The following is a 16697-nucleotide window of genomic DNA, read 5'->3' as shown; positions in this document are numbered from 1 at the left end:
AGACGGCTATTCAAAGAACTCCAAAACACTCCGACAAGGTCATCTATCCATGCTGTCAGCACGTAGGAGCAGGTACATCCATGCCAACATGTCATACTTGGAGTATTTTGGAACTTCCTTCCTGGGTGCATTGATCTGACAGAGCAAAATAGAAAGGAACGCTACACCTAGCATTAACGTTTCCAAAGTAAAAAACAATAAGACAGCAGCGTCATCAATTAAACATGGATTAAGTGTTGCAGCTCTAATGTATTGCAACAATACACTACTACTCTACTCTACTGTTAACCTTACTGTTAAATACTACGCAAGCACATGGTTTGTTGCAATGTAAGTTACTTGGGTCTGTTTGGTAGGGATGCGTACCAAGTGTCTGTCATATGGTACTGGTATCAACGTAAATGATAATAACCCTAGGGAGTAGCTAACAAAGTAGCTAACAGCGCCTCATTTGGGTGTTCAAGTGCTTGAGGGTGATATTGTGTAAAGTAAAGTCTTGTGACTGCAGAATGCTGACTGTTTCTTTAACTGTATGTCTGACCTTAACACACCAACAGCAGTGCTCAATTCCAACGCTGCAGACGTTTCACAACACAAGCAGTATGGGTTTTGTATTGCTGTGATGATAATGACAACTTGTGGATTTCATTTTGGTCAATTTATACCCTCTTTTATTGAGGTGTAAAATGACTTCTCTGTTCAAATCGCGTGCCAAAAGGTGTTAGACAAAAAAAGAAGGAAGGTTTTCCTTTTAATTTTGGGTATCATTTAAGCAGCGGTATCAGGTAATATGTACAGTACCCAACCCGACTCATTGCACCTTGTTATGCAATGCAACAAGAAAAACAGTCAAAGGACAAGCTGGACGCAATCACAGGATGAAGGGATCAGACATAGATTTGTCTACCCCAGAAGTCCAAACCTTCATTTCCACCCTCAATGATGAATGATGACCCAGACAGCAGGGTCATTCAAGTTAAAGGAAATCTTCAACTCTGTCCTGGCTGTGGGGGCTTATGCAAAGAACACGTTTTCATGCAAACGTGTTGTACAAACACACTAAATGTGTCCAGCGTTATAAAGCAAAAACATTTCAACAAGACATCACTCCACTTTCAGATCTGGCTGACATTTCAGCCATGCTAAACCATTCATTTTAACACAGCAAGTTAGTAAAGTATGATTGTTACACCACCTGAACCTTACTGGACGACATTTCAGTCATGCTAAACTATTCATTTTAACACAGCAAGTTAGTAAAGTATAAATGTTACACCACATGAACCTTACTGGACGACATTTCAGCCAAGCTAAACCATTCATTTTAACACAGCAAGTTAGTAAAGTATAAATGTTACACCACATGAACCTTACTGGACGACATTTCAGTCATGCTAAACCATTCATTTTAACACAGCAAGTTAGTAAAGTATAAATGTTACACCACCTGAACCTTACTGGACGACATTTCAGTCATGCTAAACCATTCATTTTAACACAGCAAGTTAGTAAAGTATAAATGTTACACCACATGAACCTTACTGGACGACATTTCAGCCAAGCTAAACCATTCATTTTAACACAGCAAGTTAGTAAAGTATAAATGTTACACCACATGAACCTTACTGGACGACATTTCAGCCAAGCTAAACCATTCATTTTAACACAGCAAGTTAGTAAAGTATAAATGTTACACCACATGAACCTTACTGGACGACATTTCAGTCATGCTAAACCATTCATTTTAACACAGCAAGTTAGTAAAGTATAAATGTTACACCACATGAACCTTACTGGACGACATTTCAGCCATGCTAAACCATTCATTTTAACACAGCAAGTTAGTAAAGTATAAATGTTACACCACCTGAACCTTACTGGACGACATTTCAGCCATGCTAAACCATTCATTTTAACACAGCAAGTTAGTAAAGTATAAATGTTACACCACATGAACCTTACTGGACGACATTTCAGCCATGCTAAACCATTCATTTTAACACAGCAAGTTAGTAAAGTATAAATGTTACACCACATGAACCTTACTGGACGACATTTCAGCCAAGCTAAACCATTCATTTTAACACAGCAAGTTAGTAAAGTATAAATGTTACACCACCTGAACCTTACTGGACGACATTTCAGCCATGCTAAACCATTCATTTTAACACAGCAAGTTAGTAAAGTATAAATGTTACACCACATGAACCTTACTGGACGACATTTCAGCCAAGCTAAACCATTCATTTTAACACAGCAAGTTAGTAAAGTATAAATGTTACACCACATGAACCTTACTGGACGACATTTCAGTCATGCTAAACCATTCATTTTAGCACAGCAAGTTAGTATTAAGTTAATAAGTTATAAGTTATTGAATGTTACACGTTAGTCTTAAACACAGCTCACCATTAGACGTGTCTTTCATTCAGGTGTGGACACTTTCTTGGGCGGGAGAGGTGAAGCGAACTTTGAAAGACATTTCTGCAGCTTTCACTTTCAGCCCCCCCGGCCCGCTGACACGTCCTTCTTGTTGTGTGTTATTCGTGTGCCGTGGTTGGAGTCCGACTCCCGGAAGGAGAGGCGGGAGAGAAGCGGTCTGATTGCTTCGGCGTCAGCAGCAGGTGAGCTCTTAGACCAGAGCACTGTTGCTAACATTTCAGTAAGAAAAGTAGCTATTGGCTGTCGTCAAAGTTGCTAGATGACGTCACCGTGTCATTTGCATATGTTATTCGCAGTTCGTTTGTGCTCATTTGAAGAAGCTGTCAATAGCCAACGTGGGTTTAGAACTTTGGTTGAGTAATTGAAAATTGTCCATCATGTCATCAAATAAAAGGACTAATATTTGATCTCGGCCAGCGCCTCTCCCACCACACCTTGGCGATGGAGAACGTCTTCACATGAGCACAAACGAGCAGAGAATAACAGATGATGTTTATTGCATGACAGATGCGCCTGTGAGTAGCACCCTCTTGTGGTGGATATATGTCATTGCAATTCTTTAGCACTGTGGACGGGTAGGTCCACATCATGGCTTGTCCCTCCTGACGAGACGGACCTGCCAACAGCACCGGCTGCTCGGTGAGAGCACAGACACCGACTCACCGTGTTCGTTTCCAAACATGGCCGCCGTTCACCGCACCGGCAGCAATGAAATGTGATTTTCTATTCCGGGAACTGACACACCTATATTTTGTGCTGGCTCTCCTAAAGAGCCAAGATCGGGCCCACCGTGGTCCTCGTAAAAGCAGCTTGTCTGGAGCCCCGGTATAGCTGACACTACAGAGGTGTCTGAATGTGCTGATAGTGAAATGGATTCTTTCCAGTGACTTGATGGCAGGCAGGCCTGTCAAGTGGCTGTGAGTGCAGACTGAAAGAAGGCTGGCAGATGGGTTAGAGGCGGCAGCTGGTATCTCCACGGCAGAAACACAATAGAAGACGCTGCATATCTTCAGGTGACGGGTGAAAAAGACAAGGGGAAACAAGAAGGGCTGTCCCACGCAGTCAAGTTGTCTTTTGACACAATGAAAGTATCCAACTGGTCATTTGGGCTGCTTTCAGAGAAGTGCGTTTAAATGACATGCTAGGAATCACCAAGGTGGATGCATGAACTTCTTCACTGACATACTGATGTGTATGTCAATGAAGAAGTTCACCCCTGAAGTGGCACAACTTGGACTTCTCTGGTTACCAATATGTCTCTAAAATCACACAAAGCTTAAAGTTTTAACCACCCCCCTCCCAAGAAATCCTGTTTTACAGGAACATGGTTAGTACAAGTGTAAACTTATGCAATAGCAAAGTCTGCGCTTCTATTTTCATTCTATGCAAATAGACTTTGGAAAAGATGATGTGGACGTATGATCCAGTACACAGAACACCCCAACGGCAAGCACACTGTACGTCGCCAAGTGCTTGAGAAGAATGGATTGTACAGAAAAAGTCAAGTTCTTGCAGGCTCCAAGCCATCGCTATCCTAGGCCCATTCCCTCAACATTTAAGTCGATGGTTGTCTAGTTCTACGGCTTCTCAAGTCAGGAGCCTGGGAGTCATCCTTGACGGTACACGTCAAATTTCACACGTATATTTTAATGCACAGCCTTTTTCCATCTTCACAGTATCTGCTATCTTCCAGTACTTTATGGAAATATTCCCCAATGCTTCGCTCACCTCATGCTCTTTGTACGGGCCTTCCATAGAAACTAAATATCAACACTAAATATGGGATATTCTGCTATTTCTATGTTCAAATATTGACGCCCTCTGGGCAAAAAGGTTTGCTAAAGCTTTTGCCCGCCCTCATATGCGGATCCTATAGACAATCTTACAAATAATTTTAACAAGGTTTTATGTAATGCTCTTGATACCGTAGCACCTTTAAGATATACAAGACTCGTCCCAAAAGACTTACTCTCTGGTTTACAGATGAAACTCAAAGGTCGAAGCAGTTATACCGGAGTGCAAATGGTGTGCAAATAAACTTGAGGTCTTCCATCAGGCATGGGAGGATAGTCTGACCAAATACAAACGTCATGGCAAAAGACTATTATTCTTTCTGATTAATTGACCTTAATAAAAATAACCCAAAATACTTATTGGGCTTCTCTTTCTCAGCTGACGAGTTCATGCAATTGTTTGACAAATAAAATAAAGCTCATTAGGAAAAAAAGAAAAGACACCCTTCCTCCATCATTGCCAATGATGCTTTGGCTGATGCCACTACATCTAGGAACTGTACTATTGGGCCTTTTCAATGTACTCTGTATATACTTAATTGCGACACATGGATGGTATTCTTTATGCTACGGTATAAATAAATACACTACTTTTTTCATTTGACCAGACACTTTACACAAAGTAAACCCACACAAACCAGCCTGACTTTTACTTACTATCGGATTGGAAATGAAAGCAACAAGTTCCATCCATTCCTACTCATTCCACATTGCTCCCTGTATGTAAAACTAGAATGCTTCTGGTGCCGGGAAGCCATTCAATGGCGTCACACACAACGTCAAATTGGTTTATCTAAGTTAGTGAACCAAATTCATGATACTAATCAAGCATCATCCAGTATAATAAGTAAGTAACGTCAAGTACGCAGTGTTTGACTTCATTTTTCAATCCAGTGTACAATATGCCAGAAAACAAAAGAAACACAGAAAAAACATTCTTATCTTAGTATCAAAGACATGGATGTATTGATCCTTGAATTGATCCGCACGGTGGGCTAGTGGTGTGCTGGCCACAGTCAGGAGATCAGGAAGATCTGGGTTTGAATCTGCGATGGACATCTGTGTGTCGTGCATGTTGTCCCCATGCGTGTGGGGTGCTTCTCTCTCCCACATTCCAAAACATGCGTGTTAGGTTGGTTGGAGAGTGTTTGGAAATAAAAACAAACTTGGGCGGTTCCTCTGTTGGCATTTTTAAAAGACACAAAGGAATAAAACAGATTAGCAGAATCTTGCTAGGACGCAAATGTCTACAAAAATACATTTTTTACACAATACTTCTTGTGCGGTGCATTCAAACTTGATGAACGCCGCAGAGCAGATTAGCAGGCACTGAAATATCTGCAGAAAGACGGTGGTGGCGGTTAGAGGAGATGATGTTGGGCTCGAAGGAAAGGGTCTCATACCTAATTTGGAAGGCTTTGGGAGATTCAGATTGTCCATGATGTTCACAAACTCCTCCAAGCTTTTGGTCAGGCGAGGGTTAAACATGCGCTCCTCACCGACAGTAGACACCGTCTGTCCTGGAACATTGACACGTTCTACCTTTGTCAAATGTTATTAGAGAGTAAACACTGCATGACGTCATCCTGGGTGACCACCGCATTAGCAGTCCAGGGATTATTCAAGTGCAAGTGTTGATTCATCAAACCTAAGTAGTCGTGCGCTGGGTAGATGAGGCACCGGTCGGGCAGGGTGAAGATCTTCTCATGAACTGAGTTGTAGAGCCTTTTAGCACAACCTGATGGAGACAGAAAATGCCCGTGATGACGCCATTACAGCGGCAGGTGCAAAACTGCCCCCTTGTGTCGATGGGGTGGCAGGACAAAAACAAACCTTGCCGTTACTGTGTGTTCCCATAATTCATTGGAGAACTAGTTAGAGCGCAGTGCACGTGCAACCATCATGAAGGGTAAATATGCTGTTGCAGTAGTTGCAATCCATTTTGTCATGTCATGACCATCACCCCATCTAGTAAATGTCCAATTAGAACCATCAAAGTTAACGCAGCAACAGCACTATTTGTTTTTTTTAATGCAAAACTGACATGCTCACTTCCTGTTTGACCCTCAACCCACACTGTAGTTTGAGGAAAGTGGATGTGGAGGTAGAGCAGGAAGAAACGATCAGAAATGGTCTTCCAAGCAACAAAATCAAAGTATATGATTTACCATCTATGATTGTGATTAATCCTGAGTTAACTTTGGACCAAATGTTTTAATGTTTGAATATATTGTCATTCATTGACAGTCGTGGTTCCAATGTAACACAGCTCTGCATGGTGGGACATGTACTGTATGTAGATGGAAACATGAAGGGATTCTTCTGGTGTGTCTACCTTGCTGAAAGTCGGTCCTGCCGCAACCTCGGATGAGCAAAGCGTCCCCGGTGAAAGCCATGTGCCGGTCCTGCGTCACCAGCGTCACACAGCCGTCAGTGTGTCCCGGTGTTTCCCTCACGGTCAGATACTGCCAAGAATACAACACTAATAAGATGTTTGCTCTCCTGCACCGTCCATGTGTTAGACCAGTGCTTCCTAAACCTTTTACAGTCACGTACCCCTTCAGGAACCTGCTGAAAAACAGCATGTATGCTGGGTCAGGCCGGATTGTTTTTAATGCTAAATTTAAATACATAAATAAGACATTTGACCTGAAGCCGTGTACCCCCTACTCCTGCACCTTTATCCCAATGACTTTCATTATTGAAAATCATTCATTGGTTTGTTCATTTTATAGTAATTCTGGGTCAGAAAAGTGGATTTAGCATGGTGACATTAGGATAAAAGTTGGACGTGAAACTGATAAATAAGTAAGTTATCACTCTGCATATCTTTATTCCACCCTGATGTTGGCATCCTTCCCTCTCAATGGATTGAATTGCGGCTTCACCTGGTTTAAGTCTGCATAGCAAATTGAAGGGGTTTAACAGTCATACAGTATAAAAATCCAATAAAGGTCCCACTCACAGTGACGGATTTTCAGCGCTGTGTCGTGGAAGGATTGGAAAACCAATAGAAATAGAATATTCCAGATGAAACACGCAATAATAATAATCAGATGTACTTATTTGTTGATATGATGCACACACAAAGCAATGAACAACTTCATGCGCTGTCTCCTCTCTGCTCTGTTCTCCTTCTCAGGCACACACGTAATTGTATTTCATTTTTATTCTCGTACCCCCATGACAATTGGCGTGGCCCACTTTGGCTGGGCCTACCTTGGTTTTAAACTAAAGTCTCTTACATGTTTTCCAAAGGCGATCTGGTCTCCATCTGACAGGAGAATATCTGCAGAGGCACCACTGAGTTTGGAGATGGCACTCTCAAGCCCGGCTAACCTGGTCTTCATCAGCCCCGTGCTGGTGATGTGGTCCGCATGGCAATGTGTGTTTACTGGGAACCCAACAACAAAGATGATTTAGCATCCTTTCGATTGCCTTTGCAACTGTACCCTGACAGCAGAAGTTGCTTTTGGACCTGCTACTTTCAGATGGAGCCCCAGTTCATGGATGAGCTTCAGGTCTCTGTCGATGGTCTCCAGTACTGGGTCGATGAGGACGGCGGCCTTGGTCTCCCTGTCAGCCAGCAGGTAAGTGTAGGTGCTGCTCTCTGATTCAAACAGCTTCACCCAGAAGGGTGGGATTCATCGTTACTAATTGATCACTAAAAGGATGTTATGAGCATAGTGGTTCGTCTGGAAATCTGCCTTTGAATTGGATTCTGAGTTGTAACATCTCTGTGTATGGGTTTGCACGTAGTGGTAGAAAATGAATGAATTAACTTTTATTTGATTTCAGCAGCTATTGTTCTATTAGCTTGTTTACATTTTAAGTAAACTTTGCATGCATATTTGGCATTGACTTTTGTCTGAACTCACTCTGTGAAAAAAACATGGGGATATATATTCATTCATTTTCTACCGCTTAACCTCACGGGGGTCGCTGGGGTATGCTGGAGCCTATCCCAGCTGTCTTGGGGGAGAGGCGGGGTCCACCCTGGACTGGTGGCCAGCCAATCCCAGGGCACATATAGACAAACAACCATTCACACTCACATTCATACCTATGGACAATTTGTAGTGGCCAATTAACCTAGCATGTTTTTGGAATGGGGGAGGAAACCCGAGTACCCGGAGAAAAGCCACGCATGCACGGAAGACAGCAACTGGATGGATACAAATGTGTCATTGATTGAATTGTGGGATGGATATTGTGTTCGGTGGCACTAAATATTTTACTAACTAATTCATGTTAGTATCAATATTATCAATATTTTACTAACTAATAGAACAGTAAAATTCTGGCATTTGCCGACTCCATTCAAGTCTGCTCTGGATCTTACATTTACAAAAAGATGGTTGAATCTGAGCTAACAGTCAGCATTTACTAGAGTTAACCCCCCGGGCTGTTGGGGCCAGGGCTTTTGGGGCCAGGGCTTTTGGAGCCAGAGCTGAAGCTAAATAAATACGGCTCCAGTGCAGCACCCGTGTGGGACCATGATCATGCAGAAGCAAAGCTCTGGAACGCTACTTCCAGCCAGTCGCGGTGGAAAAGGGATAGCCAGTGTTGTGTTTTTAGTGTATTTGTCCGGGTTGTCAAAACACCACATCCGCCGCTTTTAACGCCAAGTGGGGGAATAAAAGTTGAAATTGTGCACATCGGTGCCCGCACTGAACCTTCCAAATGAACACAGGACCCGAAGCAAAACTACCTGCTAAAGCTAACAGCTAACAACACAGAGCTAGCTTAGCGGCGACCAAAAGTGAAACGTATAAGTCACAACCACATAGGACACAAACATGCTCATTATTACATAATTATAATTACATTTGAACCTCACCTGTCTGAAGAGCAGCCCGTCGTTCGGTCGGCTCCCGGAGGAGTACCACCGCCTACAACCCCCTAGCTGGACCGGGTGGGTTCGCCCGCCCCGGGCTGCCGTGGTGCCCGAACACTCCGGAAGCCTACGGAAGCTAAGCCTGAGCGCCAGGGACCGTCGAGCGGCTTTGACCCTGGTGACCAGCGAGCACATTGCCATCCTTTCGGCTGAGATTCCTTCTGGTCGCTGACAGGAGAGAAGGAGCAGATCCTGTCGCTATGTCAACACATCAGACCCACGCAGGCTGCCTGCTGTTTGCCCGACGGACACAAAAAAAAGTCACCGCTCACCGACAGATCTGACTTTTCGTGGATTAATTCTGCAGAAGGACAACGTTGTCAACAGGTCAGGCAGGAGTCACAAGAGTCTCCCCGAAGGGAGGGGAAAACCCCCCAGTGATACATCCAGCAGGAAGGAAAGTGTGCAAAGGTGCAAAGATCTCCTGCCCACCTGGCCTAAACCACACCGCCACAAGGACCAGGCCTTGTTTTGGAGGACGAAGTGATTTTACAGACAAAACGTCTCCATGGCTTGAAGACAATATTCCGATTTATTCGAAGAAGCCAGGGTCATATGAATAAGCACAATAGCAATTTAAGCCATAACACATATCATGACGAACACTGATAAAATAAATATAACCACAGTGATAATAAACATGGTTTTTATTGAAGCTCCAAAGTCCACGTTTATTTCCAGACACACTGGTGCCAGGTCTCGGTTCATCTGGAGGACATCATTACACAAAAGGAGTCCAGTTGCTTCGATTCAACCTTTAGCAGATTACGCAGAGGAAAAGGAGTCACATAAAAACCAAATGAACTTCTTTTCGTTTGAACTAATTTACTAGTTGTATGTATTACGGACCTAGGCTAACCTAATCATTCTTGTATGATTTATATTCATTCGTGTCATTTGACATTTTATTTGATAGTATGCATTATTTCTATGCATGTAGTTATGTTCTTCCTCATGCTCCTTGGACGTGTCTCGATGATGACATTGGCAATGTCTGAAAAACTACATTTGCTTCAATTAAAGTATAAATCAATCAAATAAATGCCTACACGAAAGCATAAACAAGAAATCTAAGTGACTGAAATAAAAATCATTACAATAAATCCAAACAAAGTGGGTGGGACTAAATGAGTGATGGAAAATGGAGGTCCCAGTCCTGATTTGGAGTCTGCAATGAATGATCTTATGGAAAAGCCATGCAAGAAGGTACAATGTCCACACATTCCATTCCAGAGGCATTCCAGAGGACATGGGGTGCAAGTGCACCATGGAAAAGGGATGCCGTGCAACATTCCGAGTTTACAAGGGCAACAGGGGTGATGTTTCAATGTCAGAGTGGATTCTGCAGGACAGGACGTGTGCAACTCTACCGCATCCTGCCGAGATCTTTGAATGGAGCTTTGACACCTTTTGATGAAGTCTGCATATCTGATTGTAGCCAGTGGCTTAATTGTGCCAGCAGGGGTCGCTGTTGGATTGGATCTTGTTGGCTGTTGTACCTAATGAAGTGTCCGTGCTAATCAACCAATCAGCAAGCGATATGCCGACCGATTCCGTGGCCGTCCGTGAGCTCATGACGGACGTCTTCCCCCGCCCCTCAGATTCCCTTGCGCGTCCTCAGCAGAGGAGGATCTTGATGAAGGCTTTGCGGAACTCGATATTGAAGGTGGTGTAGATGACGGGGTTGACGGCGCTGTTCAGGTAGCCCAGCCAGGTGACGGCACTGTAGAGCGACGGCGAGATGCAGCAGCTGCTGCAGTGAGCTCTCAGCACGTGGGTCAGGAAGAAGGGCAGCCAGCAGATGATGAAGACACCTTGGACGGCACCAACATCAGCATCATCTCCATGTGCATCACATTCATTAGCAGAAGAAATGATCTCCATACATCCATGCAAATCACACCTGTGCTCAGCTGGGATCCAAATCAGCAATCAATCATCAATCAATCTCATCAATCAACAGGAAGCGTCACAAAGTCAGGCCTGTGCTGATTGGTTGGCATGTTGCACGAGCACGCTCCGTGTGTCCTTACCGAGCACAATGGCAAGCATCTGCGTGGCCTTCCTCTCCTTCTGCTGAGACATCCTACCCCTCGCCTTCTCCTTGGCGGCCCCCCACCTGTCCCGGCCCCCGCTGTGGTCCCGCCAACACTCGCGGCCCCTCATGCCAGCCTCCACGGTCGGGGGACGGGGCGTCAGGGCCGAGCGCGTCACAGTGAAAGGGAGGGCCTGGGCAGGCCCCACCGAGTCGGACAGCAAAATCTTGGCCCGGCCGGGGTGCGAGGAGGTTTGGGGGCTGGGGGGCGGGGCCAAGGTCCGCTCGCTTTGTGGCAGGAAGCGACCCGGCTCCACGTCAAGGGGATGCACCACCTCCTCCTTGACCAGAGTCTAGGGTGCACACAATGGGATCCCCAATCATAATGTTACTCAGTTGTAACATTAACATTACACTAACCCGAACCCGAACCCGAACCCCAACTCCAGGGAGACCACACAAAAAAACACCAGCCAACCTCTCCCATCATGCCTTTTGTGGACGAACAAAACATATCTACTATACAGACCTGATATCATTATTAAGACCTGTTGAAAATGGCTAAAGTATGCATTTTGCACATTTGGACCTGAATGAGGTTTTCAGTAGAGCTACAATATGCAAAAGAAAGAAAAATGCAATTAAAAATAAATGTTTTTCACCTGATCGAATGCTTAAAGGGGACCTATGATGCTTTTTCCACCATTCTGACCTAGAACTGTAGTACCAATGTCGTATTCTGCTGTTAAACCATTCAGACCATTCTTTTTTTTTTTTTTTAACTTAAGCGTCTACCCACCGTTGGCTTGGGCTGGGGGTCGGGGGTGGAGGGCCTCAGGATGAGCGTGCACAGCTTGATGTCTTCAGGCTGCGTGCATCTATTCTGTAGCCCGCAGATCAATAGTTGACGTGAGAATGAACAGCAAAAAAATCCAGCAAAAAAACGACCATGACACCAAACCTCCAACACCAGTTGGGGGCGTTCTCTCCGCTCCTACCTTCCTGCGGCCCCGGGCGAGGTGCGCCGCCTCGGCCCTGCCCTGCCCATGGATGCCATGCCTGCACAGTGGCGCCGTGCGTCTTCCCCGTTTGCGCAGTACCACGCAGATCTGCACGTAAACCAGCAGCGTGACGATGAAGGGCACGTAGAAGGACGCAACAGATGAGTACACCACAAAGGCCGGGTCGGCAAAGCTGCACGTGGTGCCTTCACGGCCCGCTGAGGAACAGAGAGGACATTGTCAGGACAAAGAAGTTGGGTAACACGCCCCCCCCCCGCATTACGCCAGCCTGCTCATGTTTACCCGTGTTGTTGAGTCCAAAGAGCAGCGGGCAGGAGATGGCAAAGGAGAGGAACCACACCGCTGCGATCATCACCACCACCCTCCTCCTAGAACTGTACCGGGTGCTGTACAGCATCGGCATGGCCACTGCTGTGTACCTGACACACACAGCTTGTACTACATATTCTGCCTACAAACAAGTGGCTGCACAAAAAGACCCATAGCTTCCAGTTTGTCTTTGAGGCAAAACCACCAACCAATAAGTATCCCACTTTTCCAGCTGTAGTGGCCACTAAAGTGCCTTATTGGGTGGAAACATGTTTACTGCCGATTTGGACAAGCTAGCATCACAATAGTATCAGTAATAATAGGAAGCACACCTGTCGATGCTGATGGCACACAGGTTGAGGATGCTGGCGGTGCACATCATCACGTCCAGCGTCAGAAGGATGTCGCAGTGGATGAGACTGAAGCGCCACTCGCCCACCACCTTCCACAATAAAAGCTCTTTAAAGCCTCTTCAGCATCAAAGAAGCCAGTCAATACACCATGATGCATCATTTATATTATTATATATTAATAATAATAATAGTGGTTAGCGCACAGACCTCACAGCTAGGAGACCCGAGTTCAAGCCCACCCTCTGCCATCTCTGTGAGGAGTTTGCATGTTCTCCCCGTGCATACGTGGCTTTTCTCCAGGTACTCCGGTTTCCTCCCCCATTCCAAAAACATTGGCCACTCCAAATTGTCTATAGGTATGAATGTGAGTGTGAATGGTTGTTTGTCTATATGTGCCCTGGGATTGGCTGGCCACCAGTCCAGGGTGGACCCCGCCTCTCCCCAAAGACAGCTGGGATAGGCTCCAGCACCCCGTGACCCTCGTGGGGATAAGCGGTAGAAAATGAATGAATGAATAATAATAATAACATATATGCGTCATAGTGTGTTGATTGGCTTGGTATTATTATTGTTATTATTATTGCTAATATACGGTATGCATCATGGTGTGTTGACTGGCTTGGTATTATTATTATTGCTAATATAAAGTATACTTTATATTATTATTATTGGTAATATAAAGTATACTTTATATTGGCAATAATAATAATAATAATACCAAGCCAGTCAACACACCATGATGCACACTTTATATTAGCAACTATAATAATAATAATAACAACAATAATAATACCAAGCCATTCTTGGCCTCGATGGAGCAGGCGTGAAGATGACTGAATGAAGTGAAGTAGAAGGCAGAAGAAGCGTAGTATCCAACATTGGCCACTAGTTGTCGGTGCTCAGTGGGACAAGTCTGCCATGAAGGTCGGCTAGCGAAGACATTTAGCGGGACACACAAACAGCAGTTTTATTGATGGCTTATTTACTATTCTCTTGATGAACACGGATCGGTGATTGTCTGCCTGATCAATCATTCCAACTAACAAAGCACATTGAATATCCTGCTGTCACTCCCCAGGAGGTTGCCTCCAGCCACAGCTGTCAGTGTACTTGCTTTTGTGGACCACTCAGCTGACATTTACAGGAGGCCAAAGGCATTCACGGGAGCCGTGGTTTGAAAAGAAAAGGGACGAGGTGGAACATGACTGACCTCCAGGTAGACCCCCCAGGGCATGACCAGGGTGGCGAGCAGCAGGTCGGACACGGCCAGCGACACAATGAGGTAGTTGGTGGTGGTCTGCAAGGTGCGCTCCCGGGACACCGCCACGCACACCAGCACATTCCCAAACACCACGCAGAAGATGAGCAGCACCAGCAGCACAGCGTAGAAGTTGTACGATGGCGAGGATGGCGACCGTGTGCCGCCGCAGGAAGGGGGGCTGCCGCTGTCATTGAGGAAAGTCATGACGTGTCTCTGGTGGACGTCATCTCTCTGGAGGAACGTCAGACAACAGACCAGAAGAAGAAGCTCAAGTGTGAAAAGGTCATATGATTTTCACACCACTCAAGGCTATTTAAAGAAATACAACATGTTCCTAATGGCCCTGCGCTACATGATTGACAGCAGGTGGATCCCACCTGGTGATCCCGCCCACACTGCAGACATCTGGAACACCTAACCCCAAAAAAGAAAGAACTCAAAGTACAAAGACAGCATCTTCTTCTTTCTCTTTGGGCTTTTCCCATCAGGGGCGCCACAGCAAACCAATCTCCTCCATCCCACCCTGTCTTCTACACCAACTACCCTCATGTCCTCCTTCATTACATCCATAAAGCTCCTCTTTGGTCTTCCTCTACGCCTCCTACCTGGCAGCATCCTTCTGCCAATATATTGACTATCTCTCCTCTGGACATGGAATGTCCCTCTGATGTACTCCTTCCTCATCCTATCCATCCTGGTCACTCCCAATGAGAACCTCAGCATCCTCATCTCTGCTACCTCCAGTTCTGCTTCCTGTCTGTAGACCAAACATCATTGCTGGTCTCACCACCGTTTGTATACCTTTCCTTTCCTTTTAGCTCAAACTCTTCTATCACATCACGCCTGAACGCCTCTCCACCCGTTCCATCCTTCCTGCACACGCTTCTTCACCTCCTTTTCACTATCTTTATTCTTCTGGACATACTGCTGCTCCCAGATGTTGACTTCTGTCCTTAGCCTAGCTTCAACTACTCTTTCCATAACTTGATGCTACGGCTCATTAGCGTTATACCTCTGGAGCTGCCACAGCTCTGCACATCATCACTGTTCTTCAAAATGGCCACCAACACACTTCTCCTCCCTTCCTGTGGCATCTTCTCACCACCAAAGATCCTATTGAACAACCCGGTCAGGAACTCTACGGCTACCTCTCCTAGACACTTCCATACCTCCACAGGTATACCATCAGGACCATGTGCCTTCCCACCCTTCATCCTTTTCAATGCTCTTCTCACTTCCTGTTCAGCAATCTTTGCTACTTCCTGGTCCACAGCCAAAACATCTTCTACTTTTCCTTCTCTCTCCTTCTCCTCGTTCATCAACTCTTTAAAGTAGTCTTTCCATCTTCCCATCCCACTACCGGCATCTGTCAGTCCACTTCCATTCCTATCCGTGACCACCATAACCTGCTGCACGTCCTTCCCATCTCCGTCTCTCTGCCTTGCCAACCTGTAGATATCCATCTCTCCCTCCTTCCTGATCAACCTAGCGTACAAGTCATCATACACTACTCACAAAAACGTAGGGATATTCGGCTTTTGGGTACTGTCTTTGAATTTGAATGTGTACCCCTGTGTACCGGGGCGTCTTTAGTCACTTGGGGGCCCTCCACTTTAGTTCACTTTTGAAGTTGTGCTCCAGTGATCCGTCAGTTCAAGTTGCTAATTACATGGCTGTGTTTACTATACCCCCCCCCCCCACACACACACAAATCATTTCAGATCTAAATGTTTATCATCTTCTAGCAAATGTGAATATGACAAAATTCTCCTATTTCCTGAATTAGATAAAGTCCTTCAAATCCTCCTGGGGGTGATAACCACCTAACAAGTCAATAGTTGCAACGCTTTGCTTTCGCTGTCATTGATGGAACATGAAGCAACATCTCAAACGTTAGCTGCTACAAGAAAGTCCCATCTTTGTGCCACCTTCAGCTTCATCTCCGGAATTCTCCTCCTGCTCGGCCGACACCGACTGCTGTTCTTCTGTGGTTGGTTGTGGCTGTGAAAGGTGGACGTCTTCACTAGTTTGGACTTGGCACGGCCTGCCAACAAATGTGCTTTCGCTCCGTTCTTGCTGACATGCATGAGAAGTATATGTACAGTATGTATGCGTACAGTATATCCACACACGTTTGTTATTATACTTGCTAATCCCTGAGTCAAATAATCCACCTCATATTTTCACATTAAACTTAGACTGAGATCATTTTACTGATATTACAAACATATGTATTTCAATGTATTCCCATATGCAGTATTTGATCGGAACATTTGTACAGTGCAATGTGGAAGCTGTGCTAGGGGACTCACCCTCTTCATCCCGGGCGAAGCTTTGCGGTCACACCGGAGCGACCCTCCAGCCAGTTCACAGCCGAGCCTCGAAGCTTGACCTCGGCCACTCGCCGTTTGTTGCCTCCGCTTAAAAAGCTCCGGCTCCGCTCGCCGAGGCTCCGAGCTGGCTGCCCACGTGTCGGTGATCCACAGGGGCGGAGGGGGGCGGAGGGGGGGGCGGGGGGGGGAATGGAGGATGGAGGAGGGGACCCGCAAGCACGTGCTGAAAACGGCAATGACATACTGACACGC

The 16697-nt window shown here is 45.5% G+C and overlaps 3 protein-coding genes across 9 annotated transcripts in view; all 3 read right to left on the bottom strand.

Moving 5' to 3' along the window:
• The window catches only part of phldb3 (pleckstrin homology-like domain, family B, member 3), a 15832-nt gene extending 13193 nt beyond the window's left edge, over positions 1–2639 (bottom strand). The window contains exon 1 of one of the 2 annotated variants that reach the window (XM_058085282.2): positions 2410–2639. In XM_058085282.2, coding sequence (XP_057941265.2) covers positions 2410–2428 — 19 coding nt within the window. In that variant the 5' untranslated portion in view covers positions 2429–2639. The remainder of the gene's footprint in view (positions 1–2409) is intronic. The other variant, XM_078797923.1, reaches the window with a different exon arrangement.
• Positions 2640–5092: 2453 nt separating this feature from the next.
• ethe1 (ETHE1 persulfide dioxygenase) lies at positions 5093–9512 on the bottom strand. Of its 5 annotated transcripts, none has more exons than XM_058085314.2 (8): positions 9405–9512; positions 9076–9324; positions 7714–7858; positions 7481–7629; positions 6571–6700; positions 5884–5973; positions 5639–5773; positions 5093–5573 (listed from the first exon to the last, which is right to left on the bottom strand). In XM_058085314.2, the coding sequence occupies exons 2-8, from the start codon at positions 9271–9273 to the stop codon at positions 5527–5529; spliced, it is 894 nt and encodes a 297-aa protein (XP_057941297.2). In that variant the 5' UTR covers positions 9274–9324; positions 9405–9512; the 3' UTR covers positions 5093–5526. The 5 variants fall into 5 exon arrangements, 4 of the variants coding, with proteins under 4 accessions (XP_057941297.2, XP_057941298.2, XP_078654003.1 ...); XM_058085315.2 differs by having other exon boundaries at positions 9076–9300; positions 9405–9487; XM_078797877.1 differs by having other exon boundaries at positions 5093–5414; positions 5511–5573; positions 9076–9422.
• Positions 9513–9663: 151 nt separating this feature from the next.
• On the bottom strand, positions 9664–16588 carry drd2l (dopamine receptor D2 like). Of its 2 annotated transcripts, none has more exons than XM_078797875.1 (8): positions 16425–16588; positions 14062–14343; positions 12831–12940; positions 12472–12608; positions 12166–12386; positions 11967–12050; positions 11166–11520; positions 9664–10946 (listed from the first exon to the last, which is right to left on the bottom strand). In XM_078797875.1, exons 1-8 carry the CDS (start codon positions 16431–16433, stop codon positions 10750–10752), a joined length of 1395 nt encoding a protein of 464 aa, XP_078654001.1. In that variant the 5' UTR covers positions 16434–16588; the 3' UTR covers positions 9664–10749. The 2 variants fall into 2 exon arrangements, with proteins under 2 accessions (XP_078654001.1, XP_078654002.1); XM_078797876.1 differs by lacking the exon at positions 16425–16588 and adding an exon at positions 13645–13780 and having other exon boundaries at positions 14062–14194.
• Between the last annotated feature and the right edge of the window lie 109 nt (positions 16589–16697).

Source organism: Doryrhamphus excisus, linkage group LG17, assembly GCF_037039965.1.
Source record: "Doryrhamphus excisus strain RoL-2023G ecotype Guam linkage group LG17, RoL_Dexc_Guam_v1.1, whole genome shotgun sequence".
NCBI lineage: Eukaryota > Metazoa > Chordata > Actinopteri > Syngnathiformes > Syngnathidae > Doryrhamphus > Doryrhamphus excisus.
This window is presented reverse-complemented; position numbering and strand designations above follow the sequence as displayed.